The sequence below is a fragment of the Pelodiscus sinensis genome, chromosome 25 (assembly GCF_049634645.1).
Source record: "Pelodiscus sinensis isolate JC-2024 chromosome 25, ASM4963464v1, whole genome shotgun sequence".
Taxonomy (NCBI): domain Eukaryota; kingdom Metazoa; phylum Chordata; order Testudines; family Trionychidae; genus Pelodiscus; species Pelodiscus sinensis.
Window position 1 is genome coordinate 1,384,585 of NC_134735.1, and position 20,008 is coordinate 1,404,592.

A 20,008-nucleotide genomic window follows, 5' to 3' on the forward strand; every position below is an offset into this window, starting at 1 on the left:
GCAGGTCGCTTCTGGCGGGGGGTAGGGGCGATAGGGCAGTTACTGCAGGGGGGGCAGGTCGCTTCTGGCTGGGGGGTAGGGGCGATAGGGCAGTTACTGCACGGGGGGCAGGTCGCTTCTGGCTGGGGGGTAGGGGCGATAGGGCAGTTACTGCAGGGGGGGCAGGTCCCTTCTGGCGGGGGGTAGGGGCGATAGGGCAGTTACTGCAGGGGGGCGGGGCAGTTACTGCAGGGGGGCAGGGCGCTTCTGGCGGGGGGTAGGGGCGATAGGGCAGTTACTGCAGGGGGGCAGGGCAGTTACTGCAGGGGGGGCAGGTCGCTTCTGGCGGGGGGTAGGGGCGATAGGGCAGTTACTGCAGGGGGGCGGGGCAGTTACTGCAGGGGGGCAGGGCGCTTCTGGCGGGGGGGTAGGGGCGATAGGGCAGTTACTGCAGGGGGGCAGGGCAGTTACTGCAGGGGGGGCAGGTCGCTTCTGGCGGGGGGTAGGGGCGATAGGGCAGTTACTGCAGGGGGGGCAGGTCGCTTCTGGCTGGGGGGTAGGGGCGATAGGGCAGTTACTGCAGGGGGGTAGGGGCGATAGGGCAGTTACTGCAGGGGGCGGGGCAGTTACTGCAGGGGGGCAGGGCGCTTCTGGCGGGGGGTAGGGGCGATAGGGCAGTTACTGCGGGGGGGCAGGTCGCTTCTGGCGGGGGGTAGGGGCGATAGGGCAGTTACTGCAGGGGGGGCGGGGCAGTTACTGCAGGGGGGGCAGGGCGCTTCTGGCGGGGGGTAGGGGCGATAGGGCAGTTACTGCAGGGGGCGGGGCAGTTACTGCAGGGGGGCAGGGCGCTTCTGGCGGGGGGTCCGAGACGCGGGGCGCCGAGGCGGGAGGGGTTCGCCGCCAGCCACTCGCCGCGGGGCGCACGGGGCGGGTCGGAGCCGCGGGGCGCTCAGAGTTGCGCCTCTCTCCCCGCAGGCAGGAGGGCGACGCGCGGAGCTGCCAGCGCCCGGCGAGGGACGAGCGGCGGCCGGACGGGCGGCCCCAGCCCGGCGAGCGGAGGCGGCTCCTGCCCGGCCGGGGGGCACGAGCCGCCCCCCCCGCGGCGATGCGGCGGCCTGAGCGCCCCCGCCCCCCCGCCCTGGCGCTGCCCGCGGGGGGGGCCCTGAGCCGCCGCCCCCCGCGCGCCCCCCGGCCGGGCCCATGCTGCTGCGCCGGGCGCCGGGCGGGGCCCGCGGGGCTGCGGCTGCCGCGCAAGTTCCTGGCGCTGCTGCTGCTGTCGGGGCTGCTGACGCTCAGCTTCGGGGCGCTGCTGCTGCTGCCCGACGCCTCCCGCCTGCGCCGCCTGCTGCTGCCCCGCCGCGCCCCCGCGCCCGCCCCGCGCCCCGCCAGCCCCGCCGCGCCCAGCCCGGGGGGCGCCCCGCCGGCCTCGGCCCCCGCCGCGCCGCGCTTCGACTACGCCGCCTTCCGCCGCGGCCTCCGACACCCGGTGCTGGGCCGGCGCGGCGCCCAGGAGCCCGAGACCCGCGCCCGCCGCCTCAAGATCAAGGAGGTAAAGACCCCCCGCGGCTGCTGTGAACCCCCCGCGCCCCCTTCCCCGGCGGTGACCCCTCGCCGCCCCCCTCCCTGGTGTCCGCCCCCCTCGCCGCCCCCCTCCCTGGTGTCCGCCCCCCTCGCTGCTCCCCCTCCCTGGTGTCCGCCCCCCTCGCCGCCCCCCTCCCTGGTGTCCGCCCCCCTCGCCGCCCCCCTCCCTTGTGGTAACCCACCTTCCGTATCCTCCCCCTTCCCTGGTAAACCACCTTCTGTTGCCCCATCCCCTCTGCCTCCCCTTCCCTGGCAGTAACCCCCCCCCCCCCCCACCGCCCCCATCCCCAGTGCCCTTCCCTTCCCTGGTGGTGACTCCCACCGCCTCCATCCCCGGTATCTTCCCATCCCCTGTGCCCCCCCTTCCCTGGCGGTGACCCCCCACCATCCCCATCCCTGATGGTAACTCCCCTTTTGTTACCCCCATCCCTGGTACCCCCTGCCACCTCCTACCCTGGTCCCCTGTTACCCTTCATCCCGCCCCGTATCCCTCCTGTGCCAGGCTACGCTTCTCTAGGGACCCCTCTGCCACTCCCACTGTGCCCTTGTTGACCCCTTCCTCTCTCCTCCATTATTCCACCAGCCTCCCTGCCTCTTCTCCTTGTTTGTCTGAGCCTCTCTGCCTGCTCCCGTTATCCGCCAGGCTTTCCAGCCCTACCCTTGCCACCCTCGCTTCTCCCCCACACTCTCTCCCAGGTTAGGCAGATGCGCGATGCCCCTGGAAATGGGGTGTCTTTTTACGCAGCCCCGAAGGCAGGACACAAGGCACTTGTGCCTGCATTTCTGCGCACGCAGCTGAGGAGCTGTGCTGGGGTAGCGGGATAGGTGTGACCAGGAGCAATGCGAAGAAATTCTGCCAAGGGAAATTGCAGGTTGGCTATTTGGAAAAACTTCCTACCGGCTGGCTGGGAAGGATGGGTAACGCTGTGGGAGAGTTTCCCGGGGGGGCGAGGAATGGAAGCCTGGTCACGTCAGATCTTTAAAACATGGAAAGGCTAAAACACTAGACAGCGATCAAGTGTGCACTAGCCTAGGGGCTAGACTGGATGTGACCTAACAGGTCTCTCCTGCAAATTTCTGGGTCCTCTGTAAATCTCTCTGGCATCTAGCTGAGGCAGGAAGGTTGATGCCTTTTTCCCTGGAAATGAAGACCAAATTCTGGCTTTGGTTTAGACCTGCACGGGCTTGGTTATATCAGTGCGGTGACAGGGCTGTAACTGAGGGTAGACTTTGGCTTAATGCCTACGGTTTGTGCGTAAAACCTGGCTGCTTTGCAAACATTGCAGTGTAATCTGTGACCTAGTTTACCGAGAGCTATAGAATCAATGGAATAGATTTTATTTATCCTGTCTTTTGCCATGACTGATGATAAACTTGGAGCAAATCTTAATACATCAAAAATGCCAATATATAAAACACAGGTTTAATGATGCAGAGTATTAATTTCCTGGATTTGTTACTTAGTAAAGCTGTAGGCATTCAGCATGTTCTTAGAGTTGAACAAAGGGGGAAATGAAAGGAGAATGGGATAATATAAGGTTGATAAGTCCTTGATGCAACCTACCTTTTACAAATACACTTTTTTTTTTAAGCACTCCTTTTGGTTCTGAGGCTGCTGTCCTCAAAACAAAGGCTGCAGTTCTGGTAAAATTCCTACTCCTCTGCCAAACAGCCAGACGCAACACGCCCGGGGGGCTCCGTTTCTTCAGGATCCCAGGCGTTATTGTGTTATCCTTTCACTCTGCCTACCTGATCGCTGTTGTCAGCCAGCAGGGGATCAAAACATAGCAGCATCTTGTGCTCTCGTGCGCCGGAGGTAGGGTTCTTGTATGTTTTGATACCGTGCGGGCCCCCGGTGCCAGAGTACACGAGAACGGCATGAGGCCCACATACAAAGCTAGCATCAGTCATTTTAAAAATAATCAAATGTGGCACCAGACCAGTTATCTGTGTTTAACTTTTAATGGAAGATTAATATTTAGTAGCCTGAACGTATTGTGCACTTAGCCTGCATTCACAAGTAGTGCGGGATGGCAACGTGTGATTTTTCAGGTGGTCAAATACATACAGTACTAGTTGTTATGCAAGATACTTAATCGTGAAAAGGGCTGGAATTCATTCCCCCCCTACCACCCGTTCAAATATGGAGCTGGAAGACACAAGTGACTATAGAAAAGAGGAAGGAGATAGTGCCCTGGCTTACTAAGGGGACAGGGTATTTTTTAGTTTCAATAGAAGACATATGAGAGGGGAAATAGAGAGAGGGCAGAAGATAAAATGTATCTAAACAGCAGAGTAGAAACAGTAAAGTCCTGAGCAGCATTTAGATTGTCAAACCACAGGTAGTGTTGAAACAAAAACCAGGACTATGCAGCACTTTAAAGACTAACAAGATGGTTTATTAGGTGATGAGCTAATAAACTATCTTGTTAGTCTTTAAAGTGCTACATAGTCCTGGTTTTTGTTTCAGCTACACCAGACTAACCCGGCTCCATTTCTACCACAGGTCGTGTGTGTTTTCTGGAAGTGGGGGGGGGGGGGGTCTGGGTGAGTGGTGATAGCAGCAGCACTCTGCAGGGATAGACCGCTCCTGGCACGTTCAGATGTATCCAGCAGCAGTGTGGCCCTGGCTTGATCAAGACATCGTCTCTGGTCCTTGGTGATGTCCCAGTCCCCTTTCTCCAGAATTTCAAGCTATGCCATTTACCAAAATCTGCTCCCGATTGTTCTGGGGTTCAAGTTCCCCCCCCGCCCCGCCCCCCAGCTTGTTCTCACGGGGCACTAGGTGCATTCGTCAACATGGAGAGGAGGGATATGAACGGCTTGAAAAACAATTTAGACCCCGATGAGCAGGAGGCCATGTGAAAGGAGCGAGGGTGCAAGGGCATCAAGGAGCACAGATGATGTCTCAGTCAGATCCAGGATGTTCCCTTTCCTTGCAGTTGGAGGAAGGAGTGGAGGCCGCCCAGGCACCATTCCTGGAACTCCACTTGGGCTCCATCTTGCATGTCGGCTTTTTAATCTTGGCTCATTTGTTCATTTTCAGGCCACTGAGATTAGTCGCCTTTCTCTCCCCCACTTCAGAGCCTCTTGGCAGCTGGGTGTGTTCCCAGTTTCTTGGCCAGGGTGCTATGCTCTGCTCCAGCCCTTCCAGCCCCATCCCACTGTACATGGACTGCTGTCCAGGAAGGAGCCCTGCCCAGACTGGTGGCATTCGAACTGCGCTGCAGTTTGGGAAAGCCTCTGCGGAACCATATGCACAGGGTGTCGTCTTTGCCGATATTTTGACTCTCAAACGGGAATACGGGCCAGGCTGCTGGTGGTGTTACCAATTAGAAGAATAGTGATAGAAATGTAGCCATGTTAGTCTCGTGTAGCTGGAACAAAAAACAGGACTATGTAGCACTTTAAAGACTAACAAGATGGTTTATTAGGTGATGAGCTTTCGAGGGCCAGACCCTCTTCCTCACATCAAATAGTGGAAGAAAATTCTTCCACTATTTGATCTGAAGAAGTGGGTCTGGCCCTCGAAAGCTCATCATCTAATAAACCATCTTGTTAGTCTTTAAAGTGCTACATAGTCCTGTTTTTTTGTTCCAATTAGAATAAGTGCTTGCAGAATTGCGATGAACTTAGCTGGCTAGGATATTTTCCTTGGGAACGCCAAGCTGTAACCCTTGTTCTAAGGGGCATGTTTATGAAGGTTCTAATTTCTTCTGTTAATCCCCAAGTCAGTGAGCAGTCTCTGTCTTCAAAAAAGAAAGCCCCTATATTGCCCAGGCTTCTTACTGCAAAAGGTCACTGTCATCTGGAGAATTGCCTAGGATGTGCTGCTGTGTGTTACTTCTAACAGTTGAGTACGACAGGAGTTCTGACCTTTGGAGAAATTGCAATAAAACTAAATCATAGTATTCCCAGTGCTACAGGTTAAGAAATTGGCCGGGCTTGGAATAATTCATCTCCTGAACCGAGCTCTGAAAAACACTAGTTGTATAATTGATCAATCATGCATGATTTTGGGGAACGGTTAATTTTTAACGTGGCAAATACTGATTAATGTTCAAAGTCAAAATGTGGTAATAGGAAGTGGCTGTAAAAGGAACACTGGGGATTCTGTATTTATTATCTCAACGATTTTCAGATCAAATTGCCTCAGTCACACGTCAGAACAATTCTCCCTTCTCCCCCGCCTCCACGTGCCATCACTGAAAATTCAGCCTACGATCTGGAAGAACCAAGCTGGGTGGCTTGTGCCTCTTGTGCAGCAGCGCCCCGAGGTGGGCTGTGGCAGCTGGCGCCCCACGCGGAAGGCGTGATCGGTGTCCCCGCCTGCATGGCCATCAATGGCCGTGACATAATCATCGGGCACCCTGGGACAGTGGCGCCCTAGGCAACCGCCTCGTCTGCCTAGGCCCACGGGCCGCCCTTGCTCGTGTCCCATGGATTTTGCAGGCGGAGCTGATTTTCCAGTTTTGCTGATGATGCATGAGGCAAATAGAAGGCAGTGTGCTCTCCTGGTACTGCGTGGGCTCGGTGGGTGTGATGGGGGGGATGTGCTGGGCCTGAGACCAGTAGAAAAGACAGAACTTTCCCCTGACGCGGCGTGACCCCAACCAAAGCAGCCAAGTGCTAGTGCCTGAGAGTAGGGACCAGTGACTGAGTAGAAACAGTCCACACAGTGAAACTGACTAGCCTGCTTTCTCTCTCAAAGCTGGGGAAAATCCAAGCAGTAAAAGAGCAGCATAAATAATGGAGCATTGTCATTTCTTCGGGGTTAATAAACAAAGACGTGGATAGTAACGTAAGTAAGGAAATGTGCCTTGATCAATCATAAGAGAAAAGGATCTGAACCAGACAGTGTCCTTGGAGCGGAGTTTTCAAGGCATGAAGAGGGACTGTGTCCAAGTTAGGGTCACCACACAGGAGTTCCTTGCTCTTAGAGACAGACTCTCCCACACAGGACTAAGAGAGGTGACAGTAATCCGGTGCTCCCGACTCCTGCACCCCAACATCCCCACTTCCTACTTTGAGCCCCCCACACTTAAACTTCTTACAAGTGCTGTTGTATCACTGCCCCATCCCCTGCCCTGAGGGGGGTGTAATATGACAGTACCTATAAGTTACTTTCACCCTGGCTCTCTAATATATATTCAGTTTTTATTGATAATTACAATGTCTTTGCTTTATGTGTTTGCTCTGCAGCCTATGGGAGCTGCAAGCAGCTGTACCCATGGGCGCACAAGTAAACCGTCCTGCGGCCCGCCAGGGGCTAATCCTGGCCACTCACAGCTGGGCGCTCAATGCCCACCTCTGGCTTAGATGGTTATGAAAATCCTGCCTAGTAACCCTAGTGGATGAAGTACAACAGGCACGTTGCAGGTAGCTGCCGAGTCCGTGCTCTTCCTCAACCCTGAGCCCCGGCTCACGTGCTCACCCAGTCCTTGGTGGCTCTGCAGACGTGGCCAGTCTAGGGACGATGGTACCTGGTGCATTCCCAGGCCTACTTGAGACTGGACTGGGACCACCAGCTGCAGTAACCGGAGCTCCTCAGGGCCGCTGGCTTGAATGTGCCTCTTGGTGAAATGCACCATGTCACGTTAGCACTGCTGGAGACGGTCCCTGGGCTAACGAATCCATGAAGGTCTCTGCCTCTGTCTCTCCAAACTCTTCCGTGCCGTGCCATTGTTTCTCCTTAATTCTCGGGCAGCCCTACGACTAAATACCACAGCGTGTGCATGCTAGTGCTTGCATCGTGCCACTAGCGCCTCAACATGGAAAAGGCTTTTGTGAACTCCTCTGTCTGGCTTGGCCACCGATAATTTAGTCCTTTGTGGTGGTCAAGTGCCTTGTACGAGGTGTATGCTGGAGATCTGTTTAAAGAGGAAGCTGTTACAGTACAGTATATTAATATATTGGGTTCAAATCATAATTCCAGCTGTAGAGGAAAAATAGTTCTTCGGTATTTTGGGATTCTAGCTGGGTCAAGGCCTGCTGAAAATTTCCTTTATAGCGTGTTCTCTTTCCTCATGCATTATTTACTGAACCTTTGAAAAGGCACAAGTTCCCCAAATAGTGCGTACGATATTATTTGTGCTTCACCATTCCCTGGTGGATTTTTGCAAACACAATGTAGACCTACCCTGTGTATGATGAGATTGTGAATTCCTCATTCACCACAAGTGATACATGGTTAACCATGGCAAATATATTTGCACCAGTTTGTGTATTTGGGTAATTGACTAATATCTTTGTCCTGTTGAGGTGATGTGTGAATACTGATCATTATATTTCTCTCTCTGCCCCCATGCTATAAGTACTGTATATTTCGAGATGCTAATGGTACAGAAAGGACCCACTAGTTTTCCTACAGTCAGGGTTATTTCAAGAGGTTATAAATTGTCTGTAAATGTTTACTCTTGGTTACAAAATCAAATGCTGAGAGCTTTTTTCCAAAACAGCTAAATTTGGTGTAAAGCTGGTTTGTAAACTGCTGCTTCAAAACAGCGCCCTGGTCAAACACAAGTGAAATTGCTCGAGTGTGGTCCTCTCCAGGCAGATTACAGATAATGACTGAACACAAGCATTGGATGTGGCTAAACAGGTTTCCAGGATGCATGTGAGTCTATTATGCACAAGGCCTTACATATTGCTGAATTAGTTCAGTGAACGCATTGGGTTATCTCCCTTACAAAGACAAGAAGGACGGAGCAGGGTGGTTATAGTGGCTTCGCCTCCTGTAATGCTTTACCATATACAATTATGGAAAGAATTGAAGTGATTAAATGTCACACAAATATTTGCTAAAACATGGGATCTTATCCAGCTTGACTCGTTCACTGTGCAAAATATTTATGGGTTCTTGATTAATCTTGTAATCAACAATTAAATTTGCTCCCTTACCGGGAGGATTATTTCCGTTTATTCTTTCTTCTTGCTTCATTGCAAGAGCTGATGGGGGAAACTCTCTTCTTACTCTTTACATTTCAAATAGGTATCGAATCCCTGCAATTACCTTGTTCTTGAAGGAATGAAGGATGGTAAGAAAATGTTTTACAATCAGTGGGTCTGTGCTTTTGCTTCTAATCTTAACATCGACGTGCAGTTGTCTAAAAGATGCGAACTATTTGTGGTCTTATTCGCAGGAGAAGGTTAAATCTTGTATTTTTATTGTATTTGTAAAGATAGAAAAGCAGTGACTGTATGGACCCAACAAGTACAGGCAGTCCCCGGCTTATGTACAAGATAGGGACTGTAGGTTTGTTCTTAAGTTGAATTTGTATGTAAGTCGGAACTGGTACATATTGTAGGGGAAACTCTAGCCAAACATTTCTCCAGAGCTCAGTTTTATTCTCCCACATCTCACTTCCCTCAGTCCTTTATTCTCAAGCTGAAGTGTCTGCTGAGAAAAGCCGCTCCGCGTCTCCCTGGTCTGGGGGGGGGGGGGGGGCGCTAGCTTCGCGTCTCCCATGTCTGCTGGGGGGAAGCAGCTAGTGCGGGGTTGCCTCACCCCGTTTGTAAGTAGGGATCCGATGTAAGTCGGATCCATGTAACCCGGGGACTGCCTGTACCTTAAAATGGTAAAAGGCTTTTGGAGTGTGGAGCTGACATGCACCCATAATTGTCACCTTAGCTAGTGTATGGTTTGGCAGTATTTCAGAAGGTCTCCAGAGGATCTGTCATGGTGTGTTGTACCAATGATCTGTACGTAATGTATTGTGTATGATGGACCTAAGGGAACTCAGGGAAGGAGGCATAGTGGGAACAGAAGAGGAAAGAATAACATTAATTATTTCAACTTCATTTATTTATTTGAGACACACATCGTGTCCTATTAAGGACAGCAGAACGAGACTCTGGGTTCCATTTGTGGCTACAGATTCACTTTGCAGGCTTAGGCAAGTAAAAAAGAGACCGTACTGAATTAAATATTGCCCATAATTTAAGGTTTTTTTTAAATAGCAGGTTATGTAAATGCTTATCATAGATATTCCTATTTTAAAATGTCCAATAGAAACACTACCAGAAAAAATTTCCCTGTCATTTTTAACCCAAATACTGCACATAATAAGTCTAATATAACAGAATTAAAAGGTGAAATTTACTAGAAATAGGAGTGAAATGGACGACTTCGTTGTCCACCCTGAAAGACATGGCAAAAGTCAATTGCAGGAATGGTCAATTAAAAAAAAATAGGGTGTTTTTTTTTTTTTTTTAAGTCTTCTAGTGTTAACCTGAAGAAACCTATGGCATTTGTTGTATAAAGAATCAAATCTTTAAGTATATAATATCTTACTCTTAACTTCTTTAGCTTAGTTACGTCCATCTATGAAATGGGTATTGCTGTACTCACCTAGTTCAGTTAGCTAGTGTGTGGCCCAAATTACATCTTAAAGCGCTTTGAGTTCCTTAGGGTCACTAGAAGCACAAATGGTTTTTAGAGATTGTTCTAAACCAAAAGTTGCTTTACTGCTTCCCCTCAATAGCTGAAACAAGGGGTTCCTTGCACGTAACCAGGCTGAGTACTGGAGTCAATAGAGAGGACTAAAGGGGATTTAAAAAGCAACCAGAAGTCCCACTAAAACTAAGTTCTAGTGCAGGGGTGGCCAACCCGTTTATGAAGACAGCCGAAACAGCAGCGGAAAAAATGCGAAGAGCTGCACCAGAGTTGTCAAGCCGAAAAAAAAGTGGGGTGGGGGAAAGGCTGCCCCTTTAAGGAGCAAACAAGCAAGCTTAGGCCTTTTGGTCTTATCAGGCTCTGGTCAATGGCCGCCATCTTGGGTGCCATTTTGAATCGCTGACCCAGTAAGCGCAGGTGGGCTGGGGAGGGCCATGGGCCCTTTGGGGGGGGGGCGCAGGAGTGGCTTTGCAAATCACACTTTTGGAGGGGGAGAGGGGAAGAGCCACATGCAGCTTGTGAGCCACGGGTTGGCCACGGCTGTCCTAGTGGCTTATTTAAGTTCATTGTGTGTGGTTGACTGGGAGTCAGGAACTCATTAGTTCTAATCCTGCCTCTGACACTTCCACTCTGTGGTCATGGCTGTGTCACTTAACCTCTCTGTTCCTCATCTTGGCTCTTGGTCGAATGGAGATCATTGTAAGAGCGTTGTGAAGAGTAAATTATGCAGGAGGTGGGGAAAATGCTCAGGCAACACAGGCCCGAGTATGCTGTACAAAGTGCCGTACAAACACGAACTCGCTGTCAGAACGATAGATCTCTCGAAAATGTCAGTTCTTTAAGCATCCTGTCTAGTCAACACAAAATTCTCATTGACTCCTTTGGGAGCTGGTGAGCTCCGAATCGCCTGTTAGTACTAAGAATTGAAACCAGGGTAGGTCCTTTCTAGAGAGCAGTGTTTTAAAACCTGTTCTTGCTGGAATTGTGTTAACATGATGTCCCGGCCAGTGAAGAAAGTGCATAACTGTGTTCTTTGGAAAGTAACAAAGTCAATTATAATGCGGTAATGCCTGCTCGTACTATTTCTGCCCCAATGCCATGTGTGTACAGGTAAGCCTGGCTAGCAGGTAAAGAGACTGGAGACTTTTCAGTTCTTCAGTTCCTCCTCAGATGGTGGTGTTGCCAGTCCTGAGCTGATGTCTGATTCTTCCAGAGTTATGAAAATAGACATTTACTTGTCATAGCTATTTTAAAATGTTTTAGCTTTACCCAGGCAGTCCTCAGCTGCCCTTTCCCATGTTGCTTAACCTCCTCAAAACCTTTTTCCAGCAATGGAACCACGTGATTCTCCAATTCCTAAACCTCGGAGTTGTTTTGGACTGAGTCTTAATGGACTTGCATGTAGCCAGTGTATTGCTCCTCTGATATATGCATATATACACATTCTTCCATTCTCTATGGTGGACTGATTCAAGCAGTATATTTTGAAAGGGTTATCGATCTCCAAAAAATCCTCCATAAGATGCAGGAAGAAGTCGTAGAGACCTTCTCTTCCTTCCATTCCTTACTCTCGCGTTTTCCAAAACTTGAAGGACAGGACATTTTTAGGGGGAATATTCCTAAAAGTGAGATTTATTAGGGTGTGAAATAGACTTCCACCACTGCTTTGGGGGAAATGTTGCTTGGGCTGTCTAAAACTGGGATAGAAAATGTGTCGTGGGACACCATTCTACTGGCAGGGACGAAGATTCACCGACCCAATCGGTCTCCTCCGTCTGATTCCTGTGGACCCTTACGTCTGTTCGCCTTGTTTATTATCCATGTCACCTGCCTGGCTTCTCATAGCTCTTCACTCTCAGAAGTTCATTAATCACTGTAGTGTGGCGACAGTCTACTGCTGCGCTGGGATTGTGCGATGGCCTATCCCGGTACCCCGCGTGATGGGAGGGCAGACTAAATGGAAGCAGGGCCCCTTCGCTCTAGCAGCTGAATTCTAACATCCCTGCCACGCGCTTTCTCTTAAAGATCCAGGATTTGAAAGCCGATTTCTCGTTGCCTGCGAGACTCCTGCGGGAGTTTATCAGCCTCTGGCTAATACGTTTGTTACCGAGCTCTAAGAATTCCTTGAGCGGGAATTCGGGCGTTGGACTCTGAGAAGGCTGTAGGACGACTTCCTTGTACCCTGCGTGGGATCATTGTCTTGTCTCCTACTGACCAGAGCCTGTGATAAGCTGCCAGCTTACGCCTCGCTGCTGGGCTAGAACTTGAGAATTGCTGCTTCCCCATCTTGAGAAGTTGAGATGACAAGTCCCTGTTGGGGGGGGGGGAGGGCCCTGTGCTCCGTGCTCCATGCAAACTCGCAAAGGGGCTAGCAGGTCAACCAGCAAGAAATCATTAAACTGAAGCTCATCCTCCACTTCGTTCATGTGAAGCAAGTCAGGGCTTGGCTGGCACCCAAGGGACACGACTGACTGTTTCGAGCCCGTGCTCCAGCAGAAGTCGTGGGCTGTTCTGGGTGGTTCTTGCCTCATCCTCCTTCATTTGGACAGGGGCCAGGCAAACTCCTCTCCGAGCTTCCCCTCTCTTTCTCTTCCTCCTCCCTTCTCCTGGTACATCGGAGCAGAGAGGAAGCGACGCGTTTTCTGTATCCTCCCTTGCTTCCCTCCTCGGCTACCCCGCCTGCCCGCACCGCCGTGGGTTTGGCGCCATCTGCGTGCCAGGAGAATGCCCTCGCTGTGGCTGATGGGGAAAGGAGACGTAACCTGCCAAGTTCCAGAACGACCGCGATGAGCAGGGTAGCTCATGGAGCGGGTGGCTAATGAAGAGCTGCATGTCCCGGCTGAGGCCGTGCGCTTAGTGCCAGACGCACTCGATGGAAAGGAAGAGCCTGGGTCTGCTGCAGGGAGCACGTCCGGCTGTTCAGCATAACCCGTGGCATGGCCTGCCAGCCAGTGGCACCTGCTGGGGGGGGGGCCGTGTCGCCTGCTTGGGGGGGGGGCTTTGTCGCCTGTTCCCACGGCCAGCCAGGGCCCCCAAAGGGAGAGCTCCTTCTCTGCGACTGCCAGCTCTCACGCTGCAAAGCCTGCCATACCCCAGGGATCTCTGAGGCTGTTCCGTGACTTGCAGCTGGGGGGCGGAGCTGCCCGAGCCAGGCAGCCCCGCCCACTCAGGTTTCGTTCAGCAGCGATGGCCGAGTGAGGCTGCTGCTGCGGGACCTTGGCTCTCGGCTGCACCTTCCATCCCCATCCTCTGCGTGGGTTAGAGCGAGGGATCCTGAGGCTGGGCGGCCGGCTCGAGGACAGGCGTGTGCGTTAGTGACGTTAGGGAGGAGGCCGTTAGGCTTATCTGTTAATCTAAGATGATCAATTAATCTTGGCGACTGCTCGTGCTCCACGCCCCTTGGAGCAAGGGAGAGGGGAGCGGGAGCTGGTGCTGCGGGCAGCTGGCTTAAAATCCGGTTGCCCCAGCACCGGCTCCTCAGTGCTGCCTATCCCCCCCCTCCCGCCAGTGCTGCTTCTGTCAGAGGCTGCATTGGGGGTGTAGCTGGGGAGGCTGCCTGGGCCCCCCATGGGCAGAGGCTGCTCCGCATGTCCACCAGGGCGGGGGTTCTCAGGGGTGAATGGGGGAGCGAGGGCCCCTCGTTGCCATAGGCTGTGTTCACCCTGGAAGGCCTTTCGCGCAGGGAAGCAGAGGAGGGTTTTCCACGCGGCTGCGGGTTCCGCCCGGGACCAGACGTGGCTTGTTTTTGTGCGGTGACGGGTCCTCTTCCCACCCCCGCGGCGGTGAGGGAGTCTCGGCCTTCAGGGGCAAAGGCCACCACGGCTGCGTGGGGATGGGGTCTGTGGGCAGGTGACCAAGACGTCAGAGATTGGATCGACCCTCTGTCTGCCGCCAGATCGACCCTCCGCTGGTGGCAGCCTCACGCCAAACCCGCCTCCTTTCGGTGCCCCTCCCGCTCCTGGCCAGCGGCTTGAGCGCTGCCTGAGACCCAGCTGCTCGCCAGGCGCCTCGCCGGGATACGGACCGGCTCCTCTGGCTCCGGGTCCCCCTGCCCCCAGCACGCTCGGCCACAACTTCCTCCTCCTGTCTCCGTCCGCTGCCGGCTACCCCCTGAGGGGCCCACAGGGTCTTCGGAGCGGAGGGGGGGCCACCTCCAAGGGTCTCATCTGGCTCTTTGTAGTGCCGGCAGCTCGTGGGCGCGGCGCCAGCGTGGCGGTTTGTGGCAGGGTCCTTCTTTGTGACCCTGCACTGCCGTGTGGCCCGGCCATGACCCGTCGGTCGTGCACCGCGAGATGTGCCCGTCGGTAGCGTCGTGCCTGCGGCTGGAGCACAGCTGGGACCTGGCAGGTCCTGTCCCTCGACCTGGCTCCACGCTGGCAGCCCGGGGTGCGTGGTGCAGGCATGGCCAGCTGGAGAGAGGTGCTGAGATGGCCACGTGTTGCCAAGCAAACAGGAAGGGGCCTTTCAGCTTTCCAAAGGAACGCAAAGGGCGGGCCTGAGGGTTGGTCACCTGAGCAGGGCTGTAGAGTTCAAACCGATGACTAGAGAGGCCAGAACAGGCATTGTGGGAAGGGCGCCGGAGGCCAGCCAGGACGCAGAACTGCGCCCCAGCGCTGGATCCAGAGCGCCGCCTCTCGTCAAGGTGGTTTAACGAGAGTGCGCCGCCTGCGGAGCTAGTGCGCACCAAGCGCCTGGCCCATGTGGGCACCACGTGCGTTGTAGTGCGCAGGCTGACTTACAGCACAGTAACCTGCCAGCGTAGACTTGGCTTTACACAAGTTGGTGTGATAGGGCTTGGGGGGCATCACTTTTCCCTACACGCTGTTTGTTTTTAAAGAGAGAGAAAAACCCTTGGCATTTGTTTCTGTTCTTTCAGTCTGCCACTCTGTGTCCTTTGGGACATCTCCCAGGCTGCTGGCTCTCCGAAAGTGAGAATCCTCCAAGGTATCTTTAGGGAAGATTACTTAACTTGTAGGACTGCCGTTCTGAAAACCCAAACTACCCTGCCGGGCACTTCTCCGCCTGCCTCCCTCTTGTTCATCTGGAGTGCTGGTCGCTGTAGAGCGAGATTTTGGTATTTTGTGTGCTGGAGACTAGTGCAAAGCAAGAGGTCAGCTTAAGTCAGAGCCTTTAAGGAAGGCTCCTGGCTCACCATAGAGCCAGAGGGATTTCCCGAATGTTTTAGGCTTCAGGCACAAGACCCAGGAGTGTGACTCTTGCAAGAGAAGCACAGTGTCGAGAGACGTCCTCTTCCTTTATTCTGCTCAAAGCCTGGGGGAATAGCAGTGAGGAGTAGCTAAGAGCCAGTACCAGGCTGAACTCCTAGTCTAAAGGAGTCATTTGACAAATCCAAATAATAAAGCAGTCTCTGAAATTTAGCACTCAGCCTCTGAGTCTCACCCTGTGCATGTGTAGGCTCTTCTGCATCCCATGACAAGTTTGTTTGGAGCCGCTGTATTTTGCAAACATCTTCTAATTTTGCGGCTGTGTCAGCAAAAATAAATGTTAACAAGTGTAACCACTGTATAACGTTTGGGGTGTAAGGTTAATGCTGTGAAATGTTCTGCAAGTGGGGGGGGGGGATTGTTTTTTTTTTTTTTATTCATTTTATTTATAAACTCCAGCTGATGTAAGGATTCTTGAAAGCACCTGGGTGGTGAATTAGAGCACTCTTTGGAGCAGCTCCTTGCTACGTTTCTTACTTTCCAATATCTGATCCGTTGGGCTTTTGCTGCCTTTGCATATCCATTTCCGTGTGCACAGAGCCATGCATGCGCATGGACACCAGCACTACCGCCTCTTTAACCATTTTACCAGAAGTTATAGCTGCGTATTTACAACCCAAAGGCCAGTTTACCCCCCCCCCCATTGCATTTTGCTAATGTTCTATATGCATCTGAGTGGCCCTTCTCTGAGAATCCAGCATGTAGAGTTCATATTCTGTGTTAAATTAGTGTCGTGTGTGGCAGGGGAAGGCCGCATTCTGCAAGTAACAGAAGGTTTTTCTAAGGACTTCCCAGCAAACTCAAGGTTCTTTTAGAAGGACTTTGCAGCGTCGATGTTGCCGGAAGGGTTAATACATTCAACCTTTCCGTAATGATAATCGAAGACACTAATTATCACCACAGTGGTTTTTAATTCTTATGCCGGAATCTGCACAACAATTTTTCCTCTCCTTAGCATCTCTTGCCTTCTCCCTCTCCCCGGCCGTTCATATTCTGCATGTTGTTGGGCAAGAAATCCTCAGCATCAGCTGCATCACAGAAGCCGCAGTTAAGTCTGATCTTAGCAGCTGTCCCTAACTTTTTGCAGCATGCAGCATTACTATTTGTGCAACAGTCTGCGAAAAACCGGAGGGCTGATTTCTAATAGGATCCCTTCCTTCAGGCCTGTACGGAGTGACAGCGTGTAAAGTCTCTTGTGAAAGTTCTCTAAAGCTTATGACAGCAGGTACGTGAGCAGTCGCAAGAGATAATGAGCTAAGGACCGTTGCTTTTAGTCCTGCTTCTTTTGTGCTGAAACAGTCTTGGTCATGCACTGGAATCTGCTATGTATGACCAAGCAACGCAAATGATGAAAGGTCTAGAAAACACGAGCTATGAAGGGGGGCTGAAGGAATTGGGCTTGTTTAGTTTGGAAAAGAGAAGACTGAGAGGGGACGTGATAGTGGTTCTCAGGTATCTAAAAGGGTATCAAATGGGGGGAGGGGGAATTGTTCTCCTTGGTGTCTGAGGATAGAACAAGAAGCAAGGGGCTTAAACTGCAGCAAGGGAGGTTGAGGTTGGACATTAGGAAAAACTTCCTACCTGTCAGGGTGGTGAGACACTGGAATAAGTTACCTCCGGGGGTTGTGGAGTCTCCATAACTGGAGATATTGAAGAGCAGGTTGGACAGACGCCTGTCAGGGATGTTTTGGTGCTTGGTCTTCCGTGAGGGCAGGGGACTGGATTTGATGGATGCTTGAGGTCCCTTCCAGTCCTAGTGTTCTGAGAGTCTCTGATCACTTACTGAAGCTTGGAACAAACAGGTTTTCTTCTTCTGTTTGCTGTTCTGCAAAGCCCGAGAATGTAAATACGTTGACTTCTGATAGAATTCGCTATACGCTTCATTACAGTGAGTCGGGGGGCCGCTTGTTTGTAGCTCTTCCCCTCCAAGTATTAGAGCGCTCTATAGTTTGCCCTGGACTCAGATTCATTCTCAAAAAACTCGTCACCCGTTTGCAACCTACTGTTTCATTAAGAATCATTAACTGCAAAATCAGCCGCTGTTGGCGAGATGTTTCTTAATTTAGATGCAGCTGGAGCCAGTGGGACTTAATGCCCCATCTAAAGATTTTTTTTTCTTTTGATATAGTTCAACTCAGTTGTGCTCTGCATCTAATTAGGAGTTAGTTTAATTGTGTTTTGAGATGTGTTCTCTTCCTTTTCAGCTTCCCTGGCAGGGGACGGAAAGTCAGGAAGACTCCTGGGTTCTCTTCCAGGCTCTGTCACTGGCTTGTACGGGGCACTGGGTAACACACGGTACATGCCTCTGCTTGTGAAATGGGAATAACACTTGCCTTTGTCTCATGAATGTGGAAGGGCTTGGACTCTGCAGACTCCTTTTCAGAGAAGTGCTGGGCATTGTTACCCCTCCGCTTTGGACTTGCAGGTATTTGCCTGTCTCCGTGGCAGCAGGGATGTGGTGGTGAAACTCAGTTTAATGGTTTGTAAAGTGCTTTGAGGTCCTCAGATGAAAGATACTGCAAAGTGCAAATCCACAGCTGCCTGGGGCTTCCCAGCTGTCGCTTTATTGTGTACATCAGCCGCTCCGAATGTCACAGCTGCAGGAGGGGTAGAATTGGGATCTTTCTGCACAGAAGTGCAAGGCCCTGCTGCCAATGAAAGGAGACCCTTCATGAGCCGGTTGGGACGTAGGACACAGCTGGTCGTTTCTGACAGTCCAGTAGAGGCCCCTGAGCTCGTTCACGATGGGGGAGTTGTGGCTGAAGTGGCTTATCTGACGTGTGAGCCCGGACTCAAGACCTTCCTTGAACGTACATTATGATGAGCTGATCCCACCAGAGCGCCCTGGCACTGGGGACTAGCACCCCCTGCTGGCTGCTTGTCTTTCTGCACCACTCCACTGCCCAAGGAGGAGCACCCAAATCCAGTGTCTGTCAGCAACAGAAACTCTCACCACTGGGTATGTCTAGACTACAGGCTTTTGTTGACAGAAGTTTTGTTGACAGCTTCTGTCGACAAAGATCATCTAGACTACAGCCGGTTCTGTCGACAAAGCAAGCTGCTTTGTCCACGTGAGAGTGTAGACGCAAAGGACCGTGTAGATGCAATAACGCCTTGTCAACAGAACTGTCGACAAAAGGTGTTATTCCTTGTAGAATGAGGTTTACAGCCATCGACACAACTGCTGAGTTCTGTCAACAACTCAGCGGCAGTGTAGACGCAGGGATAGTTTTGTCGACAAAAGCCTGAAGTCTAGACACACCCGCTGTCTCAAGGGCTCCCAGCTGGCTCTGGGCTTCGTCTTCAGTTTTCGGGTTGGTTGCTCTGTAACCTTCTCCCCACATCCAGCCTCAGGCATTGGCCCCTCAGACTGCATCTGTCTGGGTGCATGTTCTCGGAAGTGCGTCTGGTTCCTCCCTTCAGAGCAAATGCTCTTCCCTGTTACAAGGGCCACATGTCCTTTCAGTTCTCGCTTGCTGCCTCCCAGTCCTGCTCCTCCGGCTGAGGAGCGAGTTGTGCCTGTGCTGTAATTAACTGGCTGTTAACCTCTTGCCAGCCCATGGTCTCACCCCCGCAGGGCCGTCTTGTGCTTCAGCAGAGTTCACTCTAACGAATTCCAGCTGTAGATGACTCAGGTTTATTCGCAGTCTTTGCTTTGTTCGTATTTCCTATTCAGTAGAATGAAATTGGTGGGGAAAACATCTCTTGTATAAGTGTACAATGTACCCTGAAGACTGAACCAAAAGTCCTAGGCAAAAGCTCTCCACCGCCAGTTTGACATGATCATATTGTATTTACTTTGTAGATAGCACAGGTACATGTAGCAAACAAATTCGAGTAAGTAGCTACTGTAACTTTAGTCGATGTTATCTGCTGGGGTATTTACACTTCGGCCGCCGATTTGGCAGATTTTCAAGTCCAGTTTCACACCCCATTTCCGAGCGCTCAGGTGCATGGGAATGGCTCACGGTTCCGGGCATGGCTGCGTGATTTTTACACAGGACTGAGGATGGGTCTGCTGGCTCAGTGCAGAAGTGTCTGTAAAGTACTTGAGGCTTTGTCTGACATTGGGTGTCTTTCTGAAAGAAACACCCCTGACTGGTCTTGATGCAGGAATTTGGGTGAAATTCCAGGGCTTATGTTATGCAGAAGGCTGGGCAGATGATCGCAATGGCACTGCCTTCTCTTAATAGATGTGAACACAGGCTGTAATCCCAGGGGTTACCTTGGGGTAGACAAACTATTTGACAGAGGGTGTATTGCTTTCTTGATAGCATAATACTCCATGCATGGCCAATCGCGGACCCCACATGCTAAGCACCTGTCTGCATGCAGTGGGGACCAGCTGCATCTGAGTTAAGTCTTGACTCTGCCACAGACTGCTTGAGCAGTGTTGGGAACGTCACTTTCCACCCCTGCCTGATGTTTTCCTCCTTTCTAAAAGCTTTGGCTACATCTACATTACAATAAGATGTGGCACTCCAGCAAGGGGAGTAACAGAGCTGGAGTTGATGTACCTTAAGTCACCTACTTGCAGTGGCAATGGGAGACACTCTAGTACCCGTGTTGACCAGAGAGTGCTCTCCGGTCGATTTGGTGAGTCTTCGCTAGACCAGCTAAATCGCCTGCCAGTGCATTGATCTCCGTTCATTCCATCCCAGCTATAGGGTAGATATCAGCTTTCGAGATGATGATTCTTTGTTGAAGGTTGAATTAATCCCTTTGTTACTTATATTTGCATATGCAGCATGCCATTCACATTCAGTTTCATAGTAGTAGTTAGTTTTTATTTACTATTCCTCAGCACTCCTGTGAAACAATCATTGTT

General features: G+C 51.8%; 1 protein-coding gene across 1 annotated transcript in view; it reads left to right on the forward strand.

Moving 5' to 3' along the window:
* Positions 1–1,164: 1,164 nt before the first annotated feature.
* The window catches only part of MAN1C1 (mannosidase alpha class 1C member 1), a 70,679-nt gene continuing 51,835 nt past the window's right edge, over positions 1,165–20,008 (forward strand). Inside the window, 2 exon segments of the mRNA XM_075908919.1 lie at positions 1,165–1,202; positions 1,204–1,528. Coding sequence (XP_075765034.1) covers positions 1,180–1,202; positions 1,204–1,528 — 348 coding nt within the window. The 5' untranslated portion in view covers positions 1,165–1,179.